This window comes from Penicillium antarcticum (assembly GCF_028974205.1).
Source record: "Penicillium antarcticum strain IBT 31339 chromosome Unknown utg000004l_segment0_segment0, whole genome shotgun sequence".
Taxonomy (NCBI): Eukaryota; Fungi; Ascomycota; class Eurotiomycetes; order Eurotiales; family Aspergillaceae; genus Penicillium; species Penicillium antarcticum.
Window position 1 is genome coordinate 397,534 of NW_026695302.1, and position 27,935 is coordinate 425,468.

Sequence of the window (27,935 nt, forward strand, 5' to 3'; positions counted from 1 at the left end):
GTTACGTCAAGGATGTAAGAAATTGTAGATGACTAGATGACATGAAGATTTTGGCAGTATGACTCGAAGTAATCGGGGGAAAGTGTTCGGCGCCGAGCTCCAGTAGCTCATAAAAAACAGCAAGACCTGAGTTTCAATTTCGACGAGAGATACCGAATGCCCGCGGAGTTACGACGCTTATTGGCTTATGGTGGTATCCTTTGAAACAAAATTTTAATTACTCGTTTCCTCAAGGACTTCAAATAGACTTTTTCTTTCTAACCCATTTATCTTTACCTCTCCGCGAGAACAAGATATATTGCAATTCATTCGCCGGAACAATCACCGATGCAAGCACCGAAACAACCGCCGACGGCTTCTTTGGAAGTTCAAATTAATCCATCCCAATTGGTCATTGGCTGGATTCTACAGAGCACCGCGACTATAAGAGTTGCCAAACCTTGCAGTTCCGTGCGACTCATTACTTCTTGAATTTACAACCACCTGTCTCTTGACCCTATTGGCACCTTTCTAGATCGAGATCCTGTGAGCGGTTCAGCGAATATGTCTGCTTTCCAGCTTTCCCAGCTACCTTCGCCAATTTCGCCAACAGAACAGTATTTTGATTTGGGATCCAACACCTTTCTTGTCAGCTGCGAAAGCCGGAATGCTCAGATTTGGGTTGATCGTGGCATGCTCCGGTCATACGCCTTCGATCATGAAGAATTTTATTGTTGCTTTGAACAAGTTGTTGCTCATGACCCCAACTGCCTCATGGCCTACTGGGGGCTCTGCGACGCAGCTGGCCCAAACTACAACAAGGCGGCTCTTTGATCCCACGGATCTGAAACATGTCTTCAAAATTTGCTACCATGCATCCAAGGAGGCCGAGGACTTGATTGACGAACGAGAGATCACGCCGGTCGAACGGGCGTTGATCAAGGCAATGCAATCCCACTTCCCAGTCAATAACCCAGTATCTGACTGCTCAGCCCTGGACAAAGCCTACGCAGCTGCTATGGAACAGGTATACCAGGCGTACGGGGTAAATGACCTGAATAATACGACTCTCTACGTGGATGCATTGATGCATACCGCCCTTCGGAAGATGTATCATGTCCATAGTGGTGCTCCCATCAAGGGATCTCCTGTTCATCAAGTCCGGGAATCTTTGAAACCGCTCTGGCAAATCGAGCTTCCGATATACACCCCGGCATTCTGCACTTCTGGGTCCATTTTATGGAAATGTCAAATACGCCCGCCGTCGCACTCCCTGCTGCTAACAAGCTTCGGCACATCGTTCCAAACGGAGGCCATATTCACCACATGCCGACGCATCTAGATGTCCTAGTCGGTGACTACCGTGCTTCTATTGACCCAAACACTGAGGCAGTCAAGGCAGACGAGAGATTTCTAGCAAAGCGTGGGGCCAGGAACTTCTACAGTTTCTATGGATTCCACAACTATCACTCTCTAATATATGCGGCTTTGTTGTCTGGACAGCGCAGGATCGCCCTGGAGGCTACCGACCTGATGGAAGCTTCTATCACTGACGAGCTTTTGCGAGTCGGATCTCCGCCGATGGCTGACTGGATGGAGTTTTCGCGGCTGTGAGAGTGCACGTTTACATTCGTTTCGGGATGTGGGATGAAATCAAAGAACTCTTGTTGCCAGAAGACCAAGCTTTATATTGTGTCACGACCACCATGATTCACTATGGCAAAGTTATTGCCTGGGCCGCAACGGGCGACCTTGGGAAGGCTGATACGGAACGAGACCTTCATCACGCTGCCGCAAAGACTATCCCTCCTACTCGCAAAGACTTCCCGAACCTGATAACCGACGTCCTCAAAATCTCAGATGCTATGTTAGACGGCAAAATTGAATACCGTCGAGGTGACTATGACAAAGCTTTCGAGATTCTGCGAAGAGCCGTACGCGCGGACGATGCTCTCCGGTACACCGAGCCTTGGGGGTGGATGGTACCAACCCGACACGCATATGCTGCTTTGATGCTCGAGCAAGGTCATGTGGAAAAATCTTCCCAGGAGGATCTTGGACTTGAAGGTTCTCTTACCCGGGCTCATCAGCACCCAAATAATGTATGGGCCTTGCGTGGCTACCATGAATGTCTTACGTGTCTCGGCCATGAGCCTGAGGCGCGTATCATCAAGCAGGCGCTCGACTGATCGCTAGCAATTGCGGTTGTACCAATCAAATTGCCATGCTTTTGCCGCCTCGGGACTCCTACACCAAAGGATCAAGGAAACGGTTGTTGCGGAGATGTCTATAAGGTGGTGAATTGTTAGATTACCTTGACATCAATCTCTCAGCAATTCTCCGAGGTATATATAATCATAATTGTAGTATCAGAGTTGTAGAGATTCTCACAAATATGAGTTGTTTCGCTGTCTGTTTCTGTAATTGAAGCCCGAGTGGAACCGCCCGCGGGTCGGGGGCACGTCTTTTCCCTAAAATATTGCGTATCTCTATTACGAACCTACACTTTTTAATATACCTCAGACAATAAGCTTGTAGACGACAATATTCTTATACGCCCTCTTTTCAATTGTACCTCGGAATTCAAGGCTTTTTATTAGAGTGCGCCAAGATTTGCCCCCAATTGCGATAATTGAAAACGGCAGATGTCTACAGTAAATCAGCGCGTATAATTCAAGATAAAACAAAAAACGAAAACAATATTAGTAGATAGACTCACGTTTCGTAGCAGGGTCAAGGCCGCTCCAGGGTTATCATCATTGAGCAATTTTCCCCACATTTTATTGCTATACATACTAGTTGCGAGATCATCTACACTTCCCTAGAGCTAGTTAACAGAAGTTAGTAAAAAATCTTTAATATTATGAAAGGGGGTAGGGTGCCTACGTCGCCTTTAGGGTGTTCAAGTTTTCAGAAATCAATCGTAAAACGTGGAGGTTAGAATCAGAACCAAGTTGCTCCATGATCCGACCAAAAGGCTTTTGCAGAACTTTTTTGTCGCTAGGGGTCTTGTCTACAGTCCTAGGGATGACATTTTGATTAAAGAAGTCCACAAGGAAGTTGCAATTGATATCGCAGCGCCCCTCTATAGCCCATCTCAAAAACAAGCCAATCTCCTTTACTTCAATCACATAGTCGTCTTTGGCTTGTTGATCATGTTCTTGTAAGATATACAAGCACTCACTGTTGATTTCAGGGTCTGAGTCATCTACGCCAACCACGAGTACTGAAGTTTTCGCTTCTCGCTCCTCAATTCGAGTTTTCTTACAATAAGCTTCGTCTTTGTTGTTATAAGACATCCCTAATACCAAGCTTTGTACCTCCATACAACAAGAAGCTAACAAGCCATCTCATGTACAATGACGTGAACCAGTCGAGTTCTCAATCTATAGCGTACAGACTAACTCAACAACAGCGTTTAATTTATATCATAACCACAACTCTTACAGCCTATAAGCGTTTCTTTATTTCACCATTGACCCCAAGATGTCATCGATGCTGGATTCGATATTCGTCTATAGCCAACTCATTCAATGGTGTCAACATATCCATCGATTCCCCCGGCTTCATATATAATTACTTTAAACTACTTTAGCCTTGCATAGGGTAATGTGTATCTCTATGTAATCGTGCAGAAGCGTTCAGCGCGCTGTTCCCCTGCAGGGGTAGGACATATATTTGATCTACAACATGACATATCTATGACAGGTAGGCCTAACCAATATTGATATTGGTTGTTGTTTGATCTACACTAATAGTAAAGTACAACGCATATATATATATTAAGCCTAGCATAATTTGCAAAGCCTAATTATACCACGGGTCTCTAAAAAGGCTAGAGACTGATGTCACATACGGCGCATCCCCGCTCCGCCAAGGTGATATGCAGCAGATGATGTCCTTTAGTATTTACTAGAGACTACGTTTAAGCCACTTCACTTCGTTTAAAATTACCGAGATAATATTCGTACAGTAGGTTATGTATATTACAAAGCCCTCGTCTCAAAAAAGTAGATAAAGTAGCGTGTTAGGCAAATGCAAAGATAGCCGAAGCCAAAAAGACCATATGCATAATCAATAAAAGATTTAAGACACCCTGCTATGCTGATGAAAGGAAGTTAAACGAGAACCAAATGGGAAAACACTAGACAAGAATAGTAGGGCGTGGTGTCCGAAAGTGCCCGCAAATACCGGCAAGAGCCGCCTGTCAGAATCTCACGTAGAGACGGGAAGTATAATGACGCAAGGCAGAGCTGCAGGTGCCCCGAAGCAGAAAGACTCCGCTCGAAGTGAACTGCCGAAGCGCTCAAGCCGCGAATATATGTATCATTTTTTTTGTTTTATTTTAGATGACCGTTGGATCTTCGTCCCCGTAGGAGTCCGCATCATCAAAGAAAACAGCAGACTGGCGTCGCATTTCCTCCATGATGCTCCCCCGCCGGGAACTCGGGGTCTGAGGACGTGATGAGGCTGTTGATTGGGATATGCTATCCGATAGGTCGACGAACCGCGACTCGTCTTTGTAGCTGGAGCTTTCGCGCTCTGGAAGATTTTCGTCTAGACGTTCCTCCATGGGATCTGAATGCTCACTTTCTGTATTGTGGAGACGACGAGAGAGAATTGGGGAGAGACTGCGCCCACCCATTTTGGATTCTTGAAGCCCTGTCATAATTTCATTCTCGATTTTGAGTCGGTTTTGAATGAATTGGATTTTGGGGAATGTGCTTTGCTGACCGACATGAATCATGCGAGCGAGACGTTCAGGGCTTGGGTCGGAGAGAATGTGGATAAAATCGGAGGGAATGCTCTTAGGCCAGATAGTGACAGTGCCACTGAATTTTTGCAACCAAATCTCACTCCAGTCTTGCCCCATCGGTCGTGGGAGAAGCTCCAGATGCCGAAGAACTCGGAGCCATTTGTTGAGGTCTAGTTTGATATACTGTTCGATTGCAGTGCCGAGGAAGCCGCCGCGCCAGCCACGACCCTTGCGGTGCGTGACTGGTCGCCCTACGGTTCCCCGAGAGCTAAAGAAGAAAAGGTTGATGTGGGGGTTCACCTGATAGTGTCAGTGGCAAAATAGCACAATGAAGCGAGGGTAATCTTACCTGGGATACTATCGTAAAGTTGACGTTGAAATGTAGATTCAGCGCTTTGATTGGTATATCAGTCCGCAGGCTACCATCCTTCCATTTATGTCCGAACGAGTAAGGCTTGAGTGTGCCATCACGCTTTTTGGTCATCAAGACTACCGGATTGAGAATGCCCGGAACAGCCGCAGAAGCAAGCACTGCACTCCATATGACGCAATCGGGGCATGTCAGATAATTGGCCAGGATGGTCGGCGAGTGAGGATCTGAGGGCACACAGGTGACATTCAAGATGCGCCCGGTCCGCTCGTAAGCTTCCCGAAACGTAGTTGAGCCCCTGCAGAACCAACCACACTGTCGGGCCCAGTCGACAGTATCAAACCTAGCACCAGTTCGCCACCAGCGACGGACCCATGTAGGAAACCTTTCGTGACATGCGCGAATCCGATGTGCTAAGGCTGGAACGAGCAGCTGTTTCAGCTCCTCATCAGTTCTGGTCGCAACCAAGCCCGCCACTAGCGCTCCACCTGATGTTCCGGTGATAATCTCTGGGAGGACATCATTGTCCAGCAGAGCCTTGACTACACCAAAGTGGTAATAAGCGAATGTAGCTCCACCAGACAGACAAAGAGCAGTGCGACCGAAGTTCGTATCGAGGTGTTTGAAGAGCTGATACTTGGCATCCTTGTCAACCTGCTTGCTGTTTTGGACGAGTTCAATGCACGCGTGCACCTCGTCGATGTACTCTTGAACCAAGTCTTTGGTCCCAGAGTATGTTTCGCTGTATATCCGAGGGTTCTCCACACCGGCGAAATTGTTCTTGACGCAAGCTTCCAATAACGTACGAAGCTCTTCAATAGCCGACACTTCGCTCGAGTCACTCTGCCCATTTCCTGTTTCGCGTTCTACGTCCGCTCTGACCTTCTTCAGCTGTCCCACCACTTTGTTGATTGTAAGATGATCATAGTAAGCGTATTCATCGGTCTGTTTCCAATTTTGGGTCCCGAGGTGGACGTCTAGCGCCTGGGCCGCTTTCAACCAATCTGGGTAGTTCCTCTGCGCAGACAATTCCCGGCGCAGTCTTTCCCTCTTGCCGCGCCATGTTACCCATTGCTCATAAAGGAAAATGTAGACTCGAATAAGCACATATCCAAAGCCCAAGACGGTAATCCATGTGAAAACAGTGAACAGGAATGGCCATTTCAACACCGTGTATAACACCCCCTCTCTTGTCTCATCCTTGCTTCGTTTAGGTGGTTTGCGACGGCCACGGGTCTTGCGGACTCTTTGATTGATTGGGCGCCAGTCATTGATGGCCACCAATGGGGACGCTTCTGGGGCATTCAGGGCCCTCTCGAATCGGTCGAGTTCATCGGGTTCGATAAAATCGCGGTCGAAATCGGGTAGACCGGCCGGATCGTAGGGGTCGTACACTGCAGGCTTCTTCTCAGTGGTCATGTTCAATACATGCTGGAGTGACGAGAACAAATGTTGAGGCGTCAAAGGTACCTGGAATCCGGTTGGGGAAGCTATGACGCTGATATCACGTGTCTGTCCATCTCCGCGCACGTTGCGCTAGTGCCGGATCTGGCTAGACCAACTGTACCTGCTGAGTCATCTATGTCTTCCCCGCGAGATAAGAAATCGTCAACCATGGATGCCGAGGTACCAAACAGTGGAAGTACCAAGAATTGAGAACTTGAGGTATCGTCCCGTCCTGGGAGAGATAAGTGAAGATAAGTGAACTATTGACGATAGTTGCCAACCTCTGGCAAACATCCTAAACTCAACGTTCTCTGTAAGTGATTTGTTCCTTGACAACAAGGCTAATGCTAGCATTAACCTACCATGCTATGCTACGGCATTCGAGTATGACCATACCACCGTGCGACAGCATTGGGAGTGTTCGGAATGTGCCCCTCCACGCACGCCCTGCGAGGAATTGACATTCCTCAACTCAAATTCCTCTGTTGTTCCAATGAGCGGGGCAGTCCTGCTCATCTCAAAGGCAAATCCAAGATTTTTTCGTTCTCGTCTCAAAGAAGTATACTCAATCTCACCGCTAGATGAGGTAGCATGAATCCCAAGGAAGATACCAGTGTCCTTCCCTGATTGGTAGGCATGACGGCAGAGTTTGTTTGTCGCAGCCGAATTGGAGACCCAGGAAAGCATCCCATGGGTTGGCGGGGTCAATATCCCTCTAGCTGCATGCACCAAGGACCGGGAAATGTTTTTTGTACGCAATGTCGGACATAAAAAGTAGATCAGATATCAGCCACCATCTTCTACTATAGGTCAGGTCAGAGGTGAACTTGATCACCTGATCTGAGTGTTGGAAGACGCCTCCATTCACAGATTAGGATGATTGGCAGCAACTAATCATTAGCGTCGTGTACGAGGATGCAGGACGAGTCCCCTAATTAGGCTCTTTCGAGCGAAGATAATCCGGACTTGTTTTTCCATTCGGTCATGTTCGTCCTTGACGCTGATCATGCTGATCATTCTGCTAAATTCCTAAATCCAGTGCCAAAAAAAAGTAAACATTGCGCAAGCCATCGCTTCTTGTTGCCACTTGCGATGCCACAATCGACTCTGTATATCAGCGACTCTTGAACAATCGAACTCACACTCCCCTGCCTCGTGGCGACCCATGGAGTTTATTAATGACCCATTTGCGCCGTAGCCGCACGGTTTATTAAGTTGAGTTAGCCTCTTCAACATCCCTGAACTTGCCGGCGGCCCCGAACTTAAGTGCGAATTCTATGTCAAGGCAACCCTGCCCTCCAATGCCCCGCTCTCAGGGCCCTTGGCATTTTCTATCTCTGTGAGTCCGCCCTGGTTCCCTATTTAGCCCTATGCAGATTGCTCATTGATCGAGGTAAATATGTATAGATTGTGTGGCGTTGCTCGAGCAAGAAAGCTTCCCCCCCCCTTACGAAGATTACCCACCAGTAAGTACCCCCCAAACTGAACAAAAGCAAAAATTCAGCGAGCCACAATCACTGCGAAAGGGATTGCGGTAGCCAAATGATCATGCCGGGTGTCACCCAATCAGCATGCTTAAACGCTCATCATATCGCACGCACGCTTCGAGGGATCGTCCAAGGGTGGGGAAAGTGGCCTCGGATCTCCGAGGCCGGTCAACGCCCGAAGGCATTTACTGCCAACTTACTGTTGATACAGTAACCTCTCTCCAGTACGGAGTATGCACTGGAGGGGCGTCAATCGTCATCATGTGCCCGCCCCCTTGGGTGATTACCTGATTACCATGTGGTGAACATTCCTGGGGGAGATAGGAGGGGCATTCAGCCCCCGATCGGCTGGGAAACGTGAAATAAGATGAAGCAAAAGGGTGAGGCCATATGTACATGTGTGTGCTAGGATAGACATACTTAAATAACGGCAGGGATGCTGCGAGCTCCTCGCATGAAAGATGCAGAGAGTTGTATGCGTCGGAGTCAAAAAGGTTGAACCGAGCGTTTGCGGCGCATTTTCACAGGAATGTTAAGATAAAAATTATACCCCGCGCCAGGGATAACGGTAATTCACCTCTTGAAACATAACAGAAACATAATTCTACGGCTCGTATACTATGCCGTCAGACGTTGAGGCTATAGATGAAGGGGCTGAGTCGAACCTTGCAACCACCAACCGTCCGTACCCGCTATACAAGCGGTGTGACTCCATTGTCTACCGGATCCTATACACAACTTGGGATCATGTCTTACTATAGAAATCAGTTGATGTCATTTGGGTCAAAATCATCAAGTACCCACTTAAGAATGTCAGATGTCAGTGCGAAAAACAGAGACTTTGACGATCCCAGATAGCGTAATGGCGAATTTAAATCACCGACTGATTGGCTCTGCCCGACTTTATAGAGGTCCTCTTTTTTATTATAATTCTTTCCGAATGACCGGGAGCCACTATATTCCTACGAGGCATCCGAGTATGCAAATATCCGCATGTGCCCAATGGCATGCCTCGTGAGATCACAACCCCCTAAACCCAAATTTGATCGGCTGCCCCCTTCAGCGCCTACAGATGACCAACCGCATTTCCGGCAAGGGCATCTACCAAAAAATACAAGACAACAAAAAAGAGAAAAAAAGCGGGCCAACGGGAGCACGGGGCAACTAAACCTCTCGGCATTCCCACCCGGTCTGCATCGTGGGCTAAAGTTGCCTGCGTGTGGCTGCGTCGGAGATTGATCAACGCCACCATGGGAAAGTTTCGACTGTGTATATGTAGGAGGGGCTGCAAATGCATGAATGGGAAGATGTTACCGGTGTATATAATTTTTGTGTCGATCAAAGAGAGCCCCTCAGATCCACTATGGTCTGAGTTTCTTTACTCTGTGAGTGTTTGACGCTCTTCGGTTCCAATTTATGCAGGGAGAGAGGGGGGGGGGAGCACATCGGACTAATCATATATAATATTTACCTCGCAAACACCGGGCTTTTGATATAGACGCGGCAGGAAATCAAACTAAATTGTTAGGCGCCTTCATAGGCTCGCCACTACCCACCTGGGTTTAGTAAATATCCCGGGCTTTACATGTACATGGGATAGATTAGTCGATAGGTCGAATTGGATACGGACAATTGAGTTGAAACAGGGAAAGGAGAGAAAGTAAAAAGAAAAGAAAGAAAACAGAAGAGAAGCCAGATATAAGTTTATAAGTAAACCGTAAATTCGTAGAGTAAATCGAATATCATGCGACTATCTATTATCTCTCAGCTGATACAAGTGGTAAATTTGCGTATCGTATTGAGGATAAGCGTATTATTATTTAGTTACCCCGTGGCCCTCAAACCCTCGACTTCTCTTCTTCTCCCTCACCTACTTATCTTTCCCCTCCCTCCTTTTCGGGTCAAGGTCGAGTCATAACGTTGACTCACCTTTCTTCTTCTTTCCTAGGTACTGTGGTCATTTCCCCTTGTAACTCCATTCAGGCTAACCCTCGCCTGCAGAGCCGTCGCTCGATCTTTTCTTCGGGATCTCGCTCGGGTCGCACAAGCAAGATGTCGACTACTCCTGGTTGTATCTGTTGAGTTCTTCATCTTCAGATTTCCCCCGGCTTCACCGGACCCATTCGCACCATGGAGAAGTTGAACACTGGGGATGGACAGCTTTTTATCAAGGTTGGTACTTTCACATTTCTGTGGATATGCGACTCCACTCTGTTTGTGGAAATCCCAGAGAATTAACTCGGTTGTTTGCTTTATTAGAATGTCGCCAGCTTCGTTCGCACCCATGAAAAGGCCCTCGCAAATGCGCTACAACTCCGCCGCCAACCCAAAAATGCCGTGACTCCCCAGTCCCCAAACGCCTCGGGCTCTGGCTCCTTCTCCTCTGCTCCTCTGAACTTAGCCGCCGCTTTTTTCAAATTTACCTCGCAGAATAGCAAAACCGCCAAATTGACCCTGACCCCCCATCACCTCTTCTACCTCCTCTCCAGCTTCGAGGACCTGGGCATTACCGTGGGCCCTATGAATGTCAGACTGGAGAACATCCACACCGAGGTTTCGCAGTCTTATGTTTCCTTTTTGAATAAACCACAAAGGTCTCGAGGCGATGGCGCCTCGATCCACTCCGTATCCAGCGTGCGTAGCGTGATGTCTGGTATGACCGACCTCTGGTCATCCTTCCGACTGGGATCCAAGGACAGCCCTTCCAAGTCGGAAAAGGCAAAGGCTGCCTTGGATATGGATCTGAAGTACCTTTATTCCGCCTTCACTAAGATTCCCTGCCTACGCCTTGCCCCGGACCACCGAGCTCCTTTGATCAGTGGATATGAAGAATTTCCTTTCGATACGGCTGTGCCGCTGCATTCTTTTAAGAACTTGAGCGCTTTAGAGATTATTGATTTAGACTACCGTTCCTTTTACGGCTGGGACCGATTGTCCGAGCAACTTCGCAGCTTGACAATCAAGAGAGCGCACCTGGATGATCCCGCCGACCTGTTGACGAGGATCGTATTGGACGACATTGATAAGCGACGCCGACGATCTGCCAAGTCTCAACAATCACCGCCCTTGGGATGGACCAACAGCTCCAGCACGCAACCCGTTCACACTTCCGATCACTCTTCCCTCTCCGCGCCTGGGTCTCCTATCGCGAACACTTCACTTGGAACTAGCTCCAGTCCTAAGTCCACCCCGATGATGCGAGCGGGATCGGAAGGCGCCAAGATTCGTACGAGAGCCGGAAGTATCTCGCCCACTCGTCCTCCAATCAAGCATGGCCACCGTCGAGGCCAGTCCCATCGCATTATTCGACGCACTGGCTCTGCGAGCTCGGAATCTAGTGAGATTTCAGCTGGCCATCGCAATGGAAGCTCCTCCAATCTCCTTGCCGATGTTCTATCGCCCGCGAAATGGCGATTCCTGCGACACCTGGGGCTTCCCGAAAATTCCCTGACCTCTGTCTCCGCCGCCAGTCTTGCCCCAGTCGCCAACTCTCTCAACTCGCTAGACCTGTCGTCGAACCTCTTGACCGAGATTCCCGATGGTCTGGCTTCCTTGATGGCTCTGCGAGCTCTCAATTTGTCCTATTGCATGATTGAATCGCTCCACTCGCTTACTCGGAACCCTCTCCCTGCTATCACTGCTCTCAACCTCCGCGGAAACCGCCTTCGATCACTTGCGGGTATTGAACGATTGCTTTCGTTGGAAAGATTGGATCTCCGTGACAACAACCTCACGGACCCGACAGAGATCGCTCGGTTGACTAGTCTCCCTGAGATACGGGAGATCTGGGTCTCCGGCAATCCCTTTGTCAAGACTCACTCTGGATATCGAATCGTGATCATGAACCTGTTCCGCCGAACGCCTGGTTATTCCGAGGACATGATCATTGACGGCAGAGGGCCGGGTTATACCGAGAGGAAGCAGCTCGCTGAGCGCGTAGCAGAACCTCAAGGTGCGCCCATAATGCGGCCTGCGCCTGCTGATGAATCAACGGTCGTGCAAAAGTCTACCATCACTATCATTCCCCCAGAAACTGCAGTCCTCAAGCCGGTACAAGACGAGGGAGACTCGCGTGTGAACGGAGCGCCGAAAGAGATTGATGGTGCGACCAACCGCCGAAAGAAGACCCAGCGACGCAGGATAGTTGACCACTCAGCGGAGAATCCATTCATCACTGATGGACTGGGGACCTCGGGAAGTACCGCTCTTCCCGTCCTTCCCATTCAGCATATCCAAGCGCCGGTCGATCATTCCATTGTGGTCCCCGTTGAACAGCCGTGGAGGCTGGATAGCGGACCACAATCCGGATCATCGAGCATCCAAAGTCCTGTCAAGCCTATGCACTCCCCAAACCCGGCACTAAAACACCCGGCACAAGGCAAAGAGAGGACTATGGATGAAGAGTTCTGTCATCAGCACTTGGAAGTTCTCCGACAGGACGTCGGACATAATTGGCTTACTGTGCTCGGCGAAGGCGACTGGAATAATTCTCATAAGGACTTTGCCCACATCTCAGGAGTTGGTTTAGATCATTCTGCTCATCTTTCCACTCCGCCACTTTCCCGCTCGAACACCCAAGCGATCCTCAGTGGAGGCCATGCCCTTAGCGGATAAAAAGCATTTGCGATTTGCATCTTCATATGCCCCAGGGCTTCCTACTCATACCCTGGGTATCTCCGCCTTTCCCGTGGGCATAATCTGCCCGGCGGATTCTTCTCTTCTATATGGGGACAACCCCATAAAGTCCCCAGTGACTATTTGACCAACGTATTTGCCGCTTGATACAGGCAGGTAACCATTCTATGCATTGTTTTCGGCGTTCGATGACTTACGAGCCATGGTGGGTTGGATGTATGATTTATTTACGGCCTTTGATTTCGCACTGTTTCTGTCCATTCCTCTACACTTTTCAAAATGCATGCACTGATGACCCTTGGTCATCTTGATTCATGGATGGCACAGTGAAAGACATTTTGGTTTGTTTTCGGCTAGAGCGTGTATTGTATGATTTTTGATTTTTGGGCACGCTGGCGTTGGTGGATCTTTGTCTTAATTCCCCTCTTGTTCATCCTTCTCTTGATATTTTTCTCTGGTTCTCTCGAGCGATTACCTGTGCATCAGCCATGACTTCTGGACTAGCAGCATGAGGCACAAGATACGATCAGTTTGAATAATATCATCGTGAGAATATTGACTTCTCTTCTCTGTATACTTGGTAGGATCTGAGGACATCCCTGGAAAGCAGTACGACAGGAGTCTTGAATGGGTAAGCTCCAAAACATTAAAGTGTTTCTATACGAAGCTTCGAAGTTAGAATACTGCCTTATGCATTGCTTTCACTCTAATTTGACCCCTCTTTCTACCACACTTATGCACATCCTCGAGTGACTCGGATTATCCATGTAGATTGTATGAAGGGCGCCAAAGGGCCCTGATTGTAACATTACCATAAGAACACTTGCCTGGCCGTAGAGTCTATATAATTTAAACTTATTCTCAATAAGATAAACCATCCCATAAAACACACATCGAAATGCAACTTACAATGCCATTATAGACCCATGTCCACGTCGAGACTCTATCAGCCTCTATGTGCTTGGACCCCATTTGGCGTCGCGGCGCGCAGTCTCGACCTACGCCAGAAAGTCATGCAACAGATTTTGCATAAACAGTCAAAGCGTAGAGAAATCCAACGGGGAATAAACGTAGTAGATCAAGTGTAGGAAAACAAGGTCTATATATAACCGACCAAACAAGAACACAAATGGAAGTTCCCGCTTTGCAAAAAGATTCTCTCCTTCACAACTCTCGACAGGTTCTCTCTTTCTTGTCTCTTGTCTCTCTTCCTCTGTGATTCTCCTTTTCTCTTCTCTTTCATCTTTCTCCCTTGATTGAGATCTTCCTCCCTTTCCCAGATTCTTCTCTTTCGCTCTTCTGCTCACCTTCATCCCTCATCTCGACCTCCGGCTTCTTTCATCGAACCCATTAGTTTCCGGCCTTTGCTCAGCCTCATCTATCTTTTGAGGCGTCTACGAGCCCGCCCCTTCCTCCTCCCCGCGCATCGTACAGAAAGCGAGTCGGATAAGGCACCACCGTCCCCTCCCGTCTGGGCATCTTTGCCAAATCATTCTTCACGCGGCCGTTTAGGGCCCTTCTTCAGATCTCTTTGGTCTTGAAATATCTCTGGTAGGCACCAGTGTTTTTTTTTGTTGTTCCCGATGTTGCTCGCTCCCAACTCCACCGCCAAGGGGGGAGAAAAAACCCAACGGGAAAAACCGAGCGCGTCCGTCGAATTTGCCTCCCAGGGCATTTTGAGACACAGACTGGACATCATTTCAATTTTGAATGAGTTGTTAACTTGTTTGTTAAACAGTAACAGGACATAGCCGCGTCATCAAATCTCTGCTCTCCTCGCCCGATCGCTCCGGAAGTCCCTCTTCCCGCGTTCCCTTCCTCTTTTCTTCATCAATTTCTTTCTTTCGTTTTTTTTCCTTAGAACGACGCTATGGCCGACCAGGAAGTCGATTTGGACTCAATCATCGACCGCCTCTTGGAGGTGAGGGGTAGCCGCCCTGGAAAGCAGGTTCAGCTGCTCGAATCGGAAATCCGTTATCTTTGCACCAAGGCTCGTGAAATCTTCATCTCTCAGCCGATTTTGCTGGAGCTGGAAGCGCCCATCAAGGTGAGTTTTTGTCTCTGATACCCCACGAAAGTGCTTGTCTAACGCGTCGGCTCTCCCTAGATTTGCGGTGATATCCACGGTCAATACTACGATCTCCTGCGTCTTTTCGAATACGGCGGTTTCCCCCCAGAGGCAAACTACCTCTTCCTCGGTGACTATGTCGACCGTGGCAAGCAGTCTCTCGAGACTATCTGCCTTTTGCTCGCTTACAAGATCAAGTACCCCGAAAACTTCTTCATTTTGCGTGGCAACCACGAGTGCGCCTCGATCAACCGTATTTACGGTTTCTACGATGAATGCAAGCGCCGTTACAACATCAAGCTCTGGAAGACTTTTACCGACTGCTTCAACTGTCTCCCCATTGCCGCCATCATTGATGAGAAGATTTTCACCATGCACGGTGGTCTGAGCCCCGATCTCAACTCGATGGAACAGATTCGTCGTGTCATGCGCCCCACGGATGTAAGTTTCCCCTCATTTCTGATTCCCCTGTGGCTGGAGTTGATAGCGGGAATAAATTTGAGGCGCTGGGCTTCTCGCGGCTAAGGGCCAAATGACTGACTGAAACAGATTCCCGACTGCGGTCTCCTTTGCGATCTCCTGTGGTCCGACCCCGATAAAGATATCACCGGCTGGAGCGAGAACGATCGCGGTGTCTCATTCACATTCGGCCCCGATGTGGTTTCACGCTTCCTGCAAAAACACGACATGGATCTGATCTGCCGTGCACACCAAGTTGTTGAGGATGGATATGAATTCTTCTCCAAGCGCCAGCTGGTTACACTATTCAGTGCACCCAACTACTGCGGTGAATTCGACAATGCAGGTGCAATGATGAGCGTAGACGAGAGTCTGCTCTGCTCCTTCCAGGTGAGTTCTTCAATCCCCTCGACTTCTATCTCCTCTTTCTAACCTATTTCACTCCTGCAGATCCTGAAACCAGCCGAGAAAAAGCAAAAGTACGTTTACGGTGGCATGAGCGCCGGCGGTCCCGTCACTCCTCCGCGAAAGCAAAAGAAGAAATAAAAGAATCAATACGAGCTTCCCCATCTGCAGCAGGTTCGGGCGGAGATAAGCCTTTCACAAATCTCATTCACAGCGCCCTCATGACATCCATCCTACCTACAACCCCCGCCGCGAGTCCCTCCGGATCCACGAAAACGATGAACGACCGAGGAACCCCTCATCCGCACTGAGGACAGTCCGATATTCTTCAACTCCGCCAACCCCCGATAATATCAATCTGTCTCAACATATCTCTCTCGCCACAAACCCACGGACTCTCCCAGTGCGACATGCGAACAAAAAAAACAAACCAGTCTCCATCATTTCCTGACCCGATCCACCGCGACCTCTGTACTTCCGGAGCGGAGTTCAAATGCTTATTTCCTCGTCTTTTTCACACCGTTTCTTATTCGAGTTCCCTTTCTCTGTTCTTGTTTCTAACCCATGTCTGTTCTGGATGCAATGGAGGAAGGAAGGGGAATCGGATTTGAGATATCTTTTCTCCTTTCTTTTTTTTATTTTCTCTCTCGACTTCCTTATTTGTGTCCGTGTCCCTTTACCGCATGTGTGCTTTGGTTATTTCTTTTTCCTCTTTACTTCGAATTCTATTCGTCTATCTCATCCTTCCTTCTTGTCTAGCCACAAGTCTTGAGGTCTTGAAGTCTTGAAGTGAGGCCGATAAGTCTGTCTCTAACGTAAGTGTTGTGCTATTTGCCAGTCCCAGTTTGGTTCTGCGTCATAGCGAGCGCTCTAAACAAGACCGATGATGTTGAATTTGTCCATGTGATCCCATTTGATGTCCCTGGAGTGGGTTATGTTCATTGTTGTGTTGCAGGTAGCAAGTCCATGTCATTCTTTAATTGAAATGAATAAACAGTTCATTCCCCACTGCATCACTTCAGATCCCCCAAGACGTCCATACCTATAAAACGAAGCTTCATACTCGAGCAGCACCTCCGCTGTTCTTCAAAAGAAAGCTACACTACATACACCAGACAATCCCAAACAAAAATAGAATAGTAAAGTCTTTGAACTATAGGAACAAAAAACCGGCTAGCTAGCAGACCAAGCGCGAAAAGCAATAATAAAAAAAGGATACATATCAAGACGTAGCATCAGCCGAAACCAGCAAGATGTTTATGTGATGTAGGTAAAACCGGTCCAATGGCAGGTTGTATAGCAAGGAAAGCAAGCAAGCTTAACATTGGATCACGGGTGGTTTTCAGATGTGGGGATTTGAATTGGATTGAGTTCGATTCGAATTGGGGGGAGGTTGTGGTGAGAAGGGGAAGCGAGGGAGGGATGGGATATTCAAAAGACTTGATTGTATATCATTTTGAACAGGATCGGAAGGGTATGATATGGTGGATGTGTCGATAGCGGAAGAGGGGATTAGGCTTGGAGCTCGTTTAGACGTATTGGGACAACCATCTGATACCCTCGCCGTATCCTGCAGAGAAAAAAAATTAGGTTAGCCATGATCAAGAAATAGAATTGGGGGTCTGAAACGAGTTGCAGCACGAGCATGGATGTCCGCGCGAAATTGTAGCTGTATACGGAATTCATCTCCGCGCCAAACCCAACTCTGACTCGAGCTGGAGATGAAAATTGACAATAACTCACCCTGTCTCATGACAACACTGCACATGAACACCTCGATAGGTCGGATACCCTCGAGAGGGACCTTGCCCTTACCAGTAGTCTGGTACAGACCAAGCTGGTGGCGGAGCTCATCCTCGCTGACGGCGTCGGGGTGGTCGATCTTGTTTCCGAGGACGAGGAAAGGGACCTTGGAGAGCTCCTCCATGGCGAGGAGAGCGTCGAGCTCGGCCTTGGATTCGGGGAAACGCTCGTAGTCCTTGGCGTCGACTAGGAAGACGATGCCGCTAACTTCGGGGAAGTAGTCCTTCCAGAGACGACGGGCTATATTGGAGGTTTGTTGTTAGTCAATTGTGCTTATGGGTTTGCCTGTGCATATAGTGCGCTGTTCTTTTGATGTCTTGTTGGCACTGTGGGGGAGGGGGGGGGGTTTACTCACCCTGCTGGTGACCACCCAGATCAAAGGTGGTGAAGCGGTTGTTGCCGATGGCAAGCTCCTCGGAGGTAGGGTGAGCAGTAGGCTGAAGGACAGCGACACGGTCGTTCTGTAGGTTCACAAATGATTAGCAATCGGATCCATATACCACGTCCGTCCGGTCTCCAGTCTTCAATGCTTAATTCAAGCACTAGATCCAAACAACCATGCAGCACCATCAAGCCCAATCTCTCTCCATCAATATCCAAAGTACTAAAAACCAGAGAACTTACCTTCAACATATGCAACAAAGTCGTCTTTCCGGCATTATCAAGACCAAGGAAGAGAAGCTTGGCATGCTTGTTCAACAGACCAAGCGAAGCAAGAACATCGTAAACTGCAAGAAATCAAGAATGTCAGTACATCCTCGTAGAATAATCTGCCAGCACAGCACACGATCCCATATCACAAGCAACAACCACAAAAGCAAGCCGCGGCCCAACCGCGGCGCAACAGCCATGACCCGAGACCCGAAGCCGAGAGACATCACACCCTGCCCCAGCTCGAACAGAGACGTCGTATAGTTCTATTCATATCCATATTCATATCCAAGCAAACTATTTATCTCGCTGGTGGGTATGATATCGCAGTCTCAGCATGTCCCATGAGGATGGCGGTATGCGGTGTGTATGGTATGGTGCGGTGTGGTGTGGTGCCGTGCTGCGATGGAGATATCGGGGAAACTTACACCAGTTAATGATCCACATATTGAGAAGCCAAAGTCAGAGGTGAATCAAGTAGAAACAGGCGACAGGGCGGGGGGGGGATCACAGAGGAGCAGTGAATGGAGAGAAGTGGATGGATGGTGGATGGGGGTTGGCCAAGAAGACAGGTTTGATGTTGTTTTCGGGATTGTGGCCTTAGGCCTCAGGCAGAGAGCGGAATCGCCGCGAAGGTCAGGACTTAATAAGTTAGTACCCAAAGCCTTATCTTGGGTTTGTATTGGGATTTTTTTTGGGGAATTAGCTTGGGTATTAGTGATAGTTATTCTCTTTTCTTAGGTTGCTGGTGCTGTTTTCGTGACAATTTGCTTATCGTCGTTGCTACTATTGGTCTACCCTTACTATGACTCCAAGTATATCTCGAATATTTCATATTCACTCTCATCAACTGATGGATCTCTTTATTCACAATGCAGCAAATTCAAGGGGGTATATGCACCATAACCATGCAAAAGACCAAAGAAAGCGACCTCACAGAAGCAAGTCCAGGACAAGCCCAAGGAAAGAGAGGGAAAGGAAAGATATAGATATACTTCCAACAGAAAATGCAAAGAAAGAACCACCTCCGTGTGGGAATTAAAAGCAACAGGGATATAGTGAGAAAAAGGAAAGACCTCTTGTGTGGATAACACAAAGCAGGCAAAATAATATGTAAAGCGAAAAGCGAAAGGCACTCGGATCGCTAACCGAGCAGGGTAAGCAAAAAGACCCCAAACCAAAAGTAGAAAGAAGGTAATGTAGATATGTACAGTTCGTAACGGGAGGGTGGAACTTTCTTTGCAAGTTCGAGGAATGGAAAACCTAAACGGATAGGACGAGCTGGGCGTCTTGACCGACGCCGTAAGCTCTGCACCTCTCAGCAACTTCGAGGCCAAGCTCCTTCATCCGTTCGGCTCCTTTGCCGGGGACCGGCCGTTTGCCCATCTGCTCTTTGGCAGCTTTGCGGCAGTGTTGGCGCCAGAACTTTTCTTTGCGTTTCTGGCGCTTTTTCTCGAGACCCTCGACAATGTCAACAGGACCTCGAGTGTGTAGTTCGCGAGAGCGAGAATGTTCGAGCTCGGGAGATTCAGACAAGGGTGGGATTCCCTGCCAGCGGTGTTCCTTGTCCATGTCGGCGAAGAAAGGATTAGGGGTGCGGGGAAGAGACTTGGTGCGGACCAAGGGACGACGTTGGACCAGGTGACTGATGTTGAGACCTTCAGGAGATTCGACCACAGGCAAGTCCTCTGCAAATTCCCACTTCGCCGGGGTAGGAGACTTGGCTCGCACATGAGGAGGTGGGGACTTGGCACGGACGCGGGGAGGGGGAGACTTGAGTCGCTTGGGAGAGGTACGGCCAGGGCGACGAGGCGGCGGGGACATCAAACGCTTAGGGGAGCGAAGGGGGGATGGGTGACGGGAATCCCCCTCTGGACGTCCTCTAGGTTCCTCACGGTGAGTCGCAACAGGAATGTCGGAGATATCATCGTCAGATTGATCAATGTCCTCCTCGTCCTCGGGGTCGCTGGTAGGGAAACTGGGGTCGATGTCCTGAGGGATAGGAATCTGCTTCGAGAGGCGGCGCTGTTCCAAGCAGGACTTGTAGGCGGCTTCCAGGGGACGGTCCTCATCGAGGGTTCCACAGACAAAATCGGTACTGTCGGGCAGGTTGGGAGTTCTCGGGCGAATCTTGATACTCTTGGTTTTTGAAAGGCGACGGGCGTTCAATCTTTGAACGGGGGCAGGGAGCCAACTAGAGTGGTCATCCGTCATGGAGTCAAAGGAGATATTCGAAATACGGCGTTCCATAGGTGCGGGGCGGGTTTCTTTTGGTTGGGTGGTAGGTTGTACGGTGACCTCCGAAATAGCAAGCGATGGAGCCCAGAACTCATAGTCCGAGCCATCATCGTCACTCTCATCTGACTCGGCAAATCCAGCCTCGTTGTCCGACTCGTTACCATCGTCAGAAGAAAAGTCGTGCACCGTTGAGTCATCATCGGCGATGTCTTCCGCATCGTCTTCCTCCTCAAGTGCCTCTTCCTCTGCCTGTTCACCAAGTCGTCGAATGGCAAATTCCTTCTTCATACAGTCGTTCAAAGTAATCTTCTCCGTATAAGTAGGTTCCCTGATCACCCACTCATCGTCTTCGTCCAAGGAGCTAGCAAACTCGTGGAAGCGGGTAGCTTCTGATTCTTCAAACTTTCCAAGTCCACTAGTGGGGACACCTGTACGAATGGTAGATCCAGAAGCGGATTCCTCCGTAGGTGTTTGTGCTTGCTTGGGAGTCTTCTCGATAGAGGGCTTGCGGGAAGCTGGAGCAGGGGAACCGCGGCACCGTGACCGAAACATGCCCTTGCGAGCTGGAGAACGAGTTCTCGGGCTGACAGTCTCACGGCCCGGACACACAAAGGTCAGGGTCGTCCGGCGCTTGATCTCCTGAATTGGGGCCTCCTCCTCAGAAACTTCTTTCGGAGGCGGAAGTGTTTGTGACCCAGAGGGTGATATGGGTGTTTTCGGTTGGTCATCTGTCTTACGGCCACATGCAAAGCTAATGCAACGCTTGCGGCCCAGGTTGGCTTCCACGGTCGTCTCGCTTGAATCAACGACCTTGACCTTCGGGGTCAAATCCTTCTTTCCCATCATTGCTGCCTTTCCCATCATTTGAGGAGGTAGAGGCGGGCTGGGTGTGTTGGATAGAGAAGGGCTTGTAAGGCCACCGTCGCTGGTGAGTTCGGCTGTGGAGATGCCACTGATGTTGCTGTGAGGGTAGGATCGGTACATGTAGGAGTCGTGCATGGAAGTCTGAGGGTCGGTGGGGTGCATGTCGGGGCTGCTCTTCAATGCGCGCGTGAGCAGAGATTCCTTCCGGTCCACAGAGGGACGCGCAAGGACGATTTGGTCGGAGTTGATGTGGTTCATGTGGGTGGCGTGCATGATGTGATCCGGGGGTTCATCGACGTCCTCCGCAATCTCAGCCTCCTCATGAGAGGGAGTGGTAGACGAGTTTGATGAAATGAGCATCTTCAAAAGGTTGTGAAAAGAAAACGATCTTTCGCCGCGAGTCTGTGCCATCTTTCAAGAGAGTAAGAAAAGGTAAGGTGGTCCGTATCGGAACCGGAGGGTAAGGCGAAGCGGTTGGCGTAGGCTCGAGTCGAAGGTGACAGTAAATTATTGCTTGATAGACGAAGTATCAAAGTCTTTCAACCAACAATGCTCTGATATCGATCACAGGTATATGAATCGACCCAGAGGGCAGCACAAGATGTCCCGTGAGAGGACGCTTGTCATGATATAAAACGCATGGCTAGAGTAGGGGGGTAATCGTGTCGAATGTGGGATATTCGCCAAGATCGATAATTGTCCGTGTTCAGGAATGGGCTCAATGTTGAGGCTAGAACTGCGTTGGGGCCCGTGCAGCGAAAAAAGCAAGAATGTGAAGAGTTGAAAATGGAAGAGTGGAGAGGGAGATATAAAGGAAAAGAAGGGGTAAAAAGACGGGGGAAGAGGTTCAAAATAAAGAAGCATAAGAGTAGAAAGTGCAGAGAGGGGAGGAAGTGGGAGTGACGATACGGCAGTCCGGCACTGTCGTTTTCGGACTAGCGCGGTGATTTTTTAATTTCCCTTTTGGTCATTTACTGTATTGGTATTGGTATTAGTATTAGAATTAGTAATTTTTTGTAAGATGCGAGAAAGATTTGCATTGCCACTGCGCTAAGGATTTAGTTATTCTACAGTACTCAATAGTTACAAAAACTTAGTAATAGTACAGCAAAGCAGAATTCTTAACAATCAATGCCAATGCTACGGCCATCTACTAATATTAATAGCGTCAAACAGACAAAGCCAAGGTTTCATTTCGAGGGGTCAATCCGTAGTGGAGTCTATGAGGGATTTTGTGCTTAGGCTAAACCGGTTCAGGGCCTACTTTCACCCTCACATTAGACCAATACTTCTAGTGACAGCTATATCCACCCACGAACCATCGGTGAACGGAGAAAATTCTGAACACACGAATAATAGCCGACCTATAGCAAAACACGAAAATACGAGCACCAGATATTCCTTACTACGTGAATGTTACTTACCAGTGCACTCTTGCACTGTAGCCAAAGTTTGATCGCCACAAGCTAAGTATTGTCATTTTCCCGTCATAGTGGCCATTCACAGTAGCCAACCACGGTATTCCCCTGTACGATCTGCCGATTGGGGTGCCTGAACACAGCGGAGCCCTGAACTTGCCCTAACAGAATTTCTGCTAAAATGTCTTGAAACTATAAACGCGCTGTGCGCGCTACGTTCGCTGATTATCACATTAGTAGCTTGGCGGTTTTCGATCCCCCGAGTCATACCTGGATGCTTATTCCTTACTCCTAGTGCGGTAGTGAATCGTGACGTAGAGTTACATGAACCAAACAGTCACCACCTGAATCGTCTTCCCCCATGACTGAACTTTATCGGAGCTTCTCGGGTGGAGTCTACATGGTGTTTTTGTATGCAGTATCCACATCATGATCCGCAAGAAGTCTCTTGGCTACTTTCACTTTTGCTGGTATACATGCACAGATGTATAAACATAGAAACAGAGTTGCAGTTTATCGGATTTCTATGCCAAGCCCAAAGGCAGTCGAATAATGTGATAGGGATGCCAGGCTCTCCCTTTGCTGAGCTATACTGTAATCCATCATTGTTTCGTCATTCAAAGAGGCGAAGCGATGATCGCAGAGTATTGGGCATACATATACAATGCCTCTTCACCGATCAACCCTGTACAATGAGTTATTTAATAGGCAGCGTTGTTTATCTCTTAATCATCATCTCCACAATAGCCCCAAAGAACACAAATAGAAACCCCAAAACCATCCGATGTCTGACCCGATGACTCGACACTGCATCGGGGCATACACAGGGGCCCACGTTAAAAGCACGAGAAGCGGTCAGCCGCGATCGGGATCAGCCCTAGAAACAGCCAACCAACAGCTGACTCCCTGTATAATGTATACAGTATAGTAATCCGGACAATAACCGAAGAGAAACAGAAACAAAACATAATACCATAGGCCCAAGAGTCGCAAAACCGGCCCGGAAATAATCAGCCCAACAGCCCATAATTTCCCAAACCAAACCAACAACAAAAAACCGGTAGGGCCCTACATGAAAGAAGTAGACAGTAATGCAGCAGCCAGTTGAGATCTCGAAAAGCTTCGCGAATCCAAGGGGATCCCCCTTCCCCACACTGCATCTGTGCGAGCAGGCATGGACCCTGTAGTAAAAGGCCAAGCTCAGTGGTGCGGAAGTATGCGAAATGCAAATGCAACACTCGAGCCCATAGTACAGGACAAGACAGCTTGAGCGGTTGGGAGCTTTGACATGGAATGTTTACTGTAGAAGAAGCTTGTTAGCAATGCAACGGGGTTGCAGCTGGGATGGACCTGGTAAATTGTGAGGATAGGCGCAGTGATGCGATTAGCATTGACGTTGGCTACGTATACTCCGTAGTAGAGCGGCCTAAGTATGGACTCGGTTCGCATTCGCGTTGGAGTTCCTGTTTGAGAGTAGCGTTCCGACCACTCAATCGGTTTACGTACTGTATCTATGTATCTATAATTTACCCCCAACAGAAGCATACTTTACTTGTAACAGGGACGGGAAGGTCTAAGCAAAGCGATTCGCGCTTTCATATATGGGGGATTGCCTTTTTGCATCCTACAGGAAGGTCGCCGGGCGCAGAGAACACCATCGAATCGCTTACAGGTACAAAGTAGAGTAAATAATGTAGTCCGTACAGGTGTACTAATGCAGTACGGGACAACAAAAGTTCCCGCGACGACGGGAAAAGAATGGCTTGGCCTCCCCTCACGAAAAGCACCGAAAGCTGGGCTTGCATTTCCTTGCTCTCCGCACGCCCAATTTTGGCCACAGATTTGCTAATCCTACGAGTAAATGCTGGGAATGTTGAATTGAATGTTGGATGTCCTTGCGGCGTGCAGTACTGTTAATCTCCGCCGATCTGTGGATGTACTGTATCTAGAGCAAATGATCACGTCGTATTCTATACTATTCTATACAAGTATAGGGAAGATTGTGAAACGGGAACTGGAGATGAGATTGTATAGTTGCACTGTGCTCGTGGCACGGATGGAAACATCAATCGTGGCAGATACTCAATTGATCGTTAACAACTAATCCGACCCACTGTTCTCCGTCTCCATCTCCGAGCCTACCCCAACAGCATACGATGTGCTCCATAACTGACCACGTAAATGTATGTAAATGGAGCCAAGGACTGTCCCGCAATAAGGTGTGAACTGTGCAGGTGGAGACCGGACTCCGGACAGATGGCACGAGCGGGATCTCTACATCATCTAAATAGGCGTGTACACAAAGGATTGACCGGGAGCACCACCTGGGGAAGTGGAGGGAACTACGAGGTGAGATTGGATAGCTGGAGCTGCACGCTGCAATGCAGACTGCGCGGTAAGCGGTAACTAGGGGGTTAAAAGGCTGAATTGCAGCGAGGATTTACCTCTACAGTAGCGCGTGGTAAAGTATGAGGCATTTTAGGACCGGCTACTGCAATTCGCCAGATGTAGTTAAGCTAAGACGGGATGTTTGTGACTGTAACTTTTCATATTCTATTTCAATTGCTTTCTCTGCCTCGATCAATTGGTCCGTGTTGGCTTTGAGTCTACCCCAGCCCTGGTCTTCATCACTTCAAAGACATACCTCCAGAGCTACAAAGACACTGCATTGTCAAAGAATGCCAAGTCCTCTCGGAACCGAAAGAATACACGAATACAAGATGGGTGATACAATACCTTGCCAAGCCAAATTTCATTCACCCATACAATACGGACTACGGAGTACAGGCAGATCAATAATCTACCAGTGCACCTGGGCAGGGAGACTGAGAGAGGAATGCTTGGCAGCAGCGCGAGTTCACCTCCCGCCAAGATCTCGGCGGTCTTCAGAATGCGCCCGGTACGACTTCAACTTGGAACACAGTGTCTGGGCCATTCTGGAGTAAGCCTGTCAACGGGGATCCTGGGGTCAGAGTATGGGGATGAAGCAAGGTGGACATCTAGACTCCACAAAAGGGGAGTTCGAGGCCGATACTCTCCTACAGAGCAAAATGCGAATGCAAATAGCTTCAGGTCCACCCCCTTTATTTTTCTCTTGGCATTGATGACCTTCGATAACAAAACAGAACATGATAGGGGCACTCCTCGCCAAGCATCTGTCCTACATATTGAGTCTCAAATCAACCCTCAGACTCGGCAGTGCTGAGTATGGAGGCGTGCCAAGGGCGATCATGAGCGATCATGCAGGCCTTGGCGAGCATTCAAACAGGTCGACTCTTGACTGTACATGGCCCAGCGGTTGCACGGAGTGACAAGTTAGGGGGTTCGGGATCGACGGGCTATACTTCTTGGCCCTCTGACTCGGTCCGGTCCGATGAGATGTGTATACACAGCACAGCCTGGGGTTTATCTGGGTGCCTTGGGAACGGTTCATATCGGACTGTCCGATCAACATCCCTGCATGCTACTACTGGGTTTCTACGATCCCATCCCTTGTCAAGCACGACCTTGAAACAAATATAGAAACATCAATGACCTTGGCACACGCCATGAGACTTCACCCAGGTCATCCTGGTCGAGACCACGTCAGATATACATTTACATTTGAGCTCTACGTATACAATTCAGCCATAGCCTCAATCCTGTAGGCATCAACACGTTAGTCTCAGTAACATGTCTATGCAACATCCTTACAATACTTTACTTACTTGTACAACCAAACCGACTTCCAAATCTTCTGGAAGTTGATCGACAACCCCTCTCCCCGCTCAGATAACACTCTGGTCATCGGATGTCAATCAACTTGCCAATGAAGATGCCGCGTAGCAACATGGGGTTCCCAACCTGGCACCGAGGACATAGTCCCAGGTGCTCGTGCCAAAATAAGCGACTGATACATGAAACTCTGTCGGTCGCAAAAGTGTGCCATCAGCCGCTGAGCACAACCCAAGCTCCAAAATCCTCACAGAGTCAGCTCAACCAGACGGTACGCATACAGTACATGTACATGTAAATAACTCACTTAGACGGATACACGGTCGCAAGGCCCACAATACGAACGAGACCGTCGTTCGCCTCGAAAACATCCGTGATGTCACTCCCATTTACGACGTTGATAGGCATAGGAATGACTGAAACACGTTTCATGTCCCTAGAGGCATCAACGCGTACAGTACTCCGTACAAGGAAACCAGTGGAATAAAGACACGAGCGGCAATGAGAAGGTGTCTATCGCAATCATCCTGACCACCCAACCACATCCGAAACGAAGATCATCAACGGAAACGGCAGCTCCTTTCGATTGGACAGAATCCCGCCTACGTAATCGCAATATCCGTCAATCCCCTGCTTATGACGCCGTTGGATATGCTATGGCCTAGGGAATGGCGGTGTCTGTATTCGTATAGGGCTTAGAGGCTGGCTTTGGTTTGTTGGATATATTTAGTACGGTGCTCCGTGTGGGATGTCTAGTCCAGCCACCAAATACTACGAGTATTCAGTGTACAGTGTAGACTTGATGCTCTACCGGTGATGTCACTACCGTCAAAACTCACCCTGCTGAACACGCGTGCGTTCGTGTTACTCATTGCCATGGTAGCCTTTTTTTTGGTCACTGTACTGCTGTATATACATGTCTTGGACACTAGCGGTTCTTTCCGAGATGAGAAGCTTCCACGTCAGATCGAGGGTTTGATCTATAACATCAGTAGCGGGTACGTCAGTGTTTGCCCTGCAGGGGACGTAGTGTATATCAATGGAGAAATGCGGTGACCGTGCCATGGAGACGGAAACCTCCATTGGAAGTAGCGTGGTGGGTTTCATTTATTCCAAGACGATCGTTGTGAGGTATGATGCTATATCTGCAGTTGGAAGGATGGGCATACATGAAGCATTTCGGTGTTGAAGTCATTAGGCAGGATGAGGGTGTTGATGGTCGGAATGGGGTTCAGTCATTGGGATGACCTTTTACGTCTCATTTGATGCGTTGATGCTTTTGACTTGGATACGAGGGGTTGATCTCGGTGTCTTTCTTCCTGAATTGGCAACCCGGACCTTGTATTTGAATTTCAGATGATGATTTTGAGTTATACTCCATGTATTTGCATTGCAAAAATGACCGATACCCTCGGCTTGGATTTGATATCGCGTGGGATCCTGGGAAAGGCAGTTACACAAGCCATGTGTCGGGGATAATTGTTCCTGGCTATGGGTATGATATCATTTCCATGAAACCTAGAAGCAGACAAGCCTTGAAAAGCAACAAAAAGGATATGATTGAGCAAGACATGCATTTCTTATGATCTAATAGGCCCGAGAACGAGATATCCAAAGGATTCAAGCATAAGGAGAACGGTTG

General features: G+C 48.7%; 7 protein-coding genes across 7 annotated transcripts; 4 read left to right on the forward strand and 3 right to left on the reverse strand.

Moving 5' to 3' along the window:
• Positions 1-697: 697 nt before the first annotated feature.
• N7508_004105 (TPR domain protein) lies at positions 698-1,593 on the forward strand (the record flags this gene model as incomplete). The annotated part of the gene is made up of 2 exons (XM_058462171.1): positions 698-1,089; positions 1,140-1,593. 2 exons carry the CDS (start codon positions 698-700, stop codon positions 1,591-1,593), a joined length of 846 nt encoding a protein of 281 aa, XP_058320796.1.
• Positions 1,594-1,685: 92 nt separating this feature from the next.
• On the forward strand, positions 1,686-2,168 carry N7508_004106 (TPR domain protein; the record flags this gene model as incomplete). The annotated part of the gene is made up of 1 exon (XM_058462172.1): positions 1,686-2,168. The coding sequence occupies one exon, from the start codon at positions 1,686-1,688 to the stop codon at positions 2,166-2,168; it is 483 nt and encodes a 160-aa protein (XP_058320797.1).
• A 2,156-nt stretch (positions 2,169-4,324) lies between these two features.
• Positions 4,325-6,524, reverse strand: N7508_004107 (patatin-like phospholipase domain-containing protein; the record flags this gene model as incomplete). Its single annotated transcript, XM_058462173.1, has 2 exons — positions 4,325-5,035; positions 5,085-6,524. 2 exons carry the CDS (start codon positions 6,522-6,524, stop codon positions 4,325-4,327), a joined length of 2,151 nt encoding a protein of 716 aa, XP_058320798.1.
• A 3,644-nt stretch (positions 6,525-10,168) lies between these two features.
• On the forward strand, positions 10,169-12,652 carry N7508_004108 (leucine-rich repeat domain-containing protein; the record flags this gene model as incomplete). Its single annotated transcript, XM_058462174.1, has 2 exons — positions 10,169-10,210; positions 10,298-12,652. 2 exons carry the CDS (start codon positions 10,169-10,171, stop codon positions 12,650-12,652), a joined length of 2,397 nt encoding a protein of 798 aa, XP_058320799.1.
• A 1,891-nt stretch (positions 12,653-14,543) lies between these two features.
• Positions 14,544-15,951, forward strand: glcA (type 1 serine/threonine-protein phosphatase catalytic subunit GLC7; the record flags this gene model as incomplete). Its single annotated transcript, XM_058462175.1, has 4 exons — positions 14,544-14,720; positions 14,781-15,182; positions 15,291-15,590; positions 15,651-15,951. 4 exons carry the CDS (start codon positions 14,544-14,546, stop codon positions 15,744-15,746), a joined length of 975 nt encoding a protein of 324 aa, XP_058320800.1. The 3' UTR covers positions 15,747-15,951.
• Positions 15,952-17,134: 1,183 nt separating this feature from the next.
• Positions 17,135-18,506, reverse strand: sar1 (Arf family GTPase SAR1; the record flags this gene model as incomplete). The annotated part of the gene is made up of 5 exons (XM_058462176.1): positions 17,135-17,175; positions 17,349-17,648; positions 17,764-17,869; positions 18,033-18,136; positions 18,488-18,506. 5 exons carry the CDS (start codon positions 18,504-18,506, stop codon positions 17,135-17,137), a joined length of 570 nt encoding a protein of 189 aa, XP_058320801.1.
• An 816-nt stretch (positions 18,507-19,322) lies between these two features.
• Positions 19,323-21,521, reverse strand: N7508_004111 (DUF2457 domain-containing protein; the record flags this gene model as incomplete). Its single annotated transcript, XM_058462177.1, has 1 exon — positions 19,323-21,521. The coding sequence occupies one exon, from the start codon at positions 21,519-21,521 to the stop codon at positions 19,323-19,325; it is 2,199 nt and encodes a 732-aa protein (XP_058320802.1).
• Between the last annotated feature and the right edge of the window lie 6,414 nt (positions 21,522-27,935).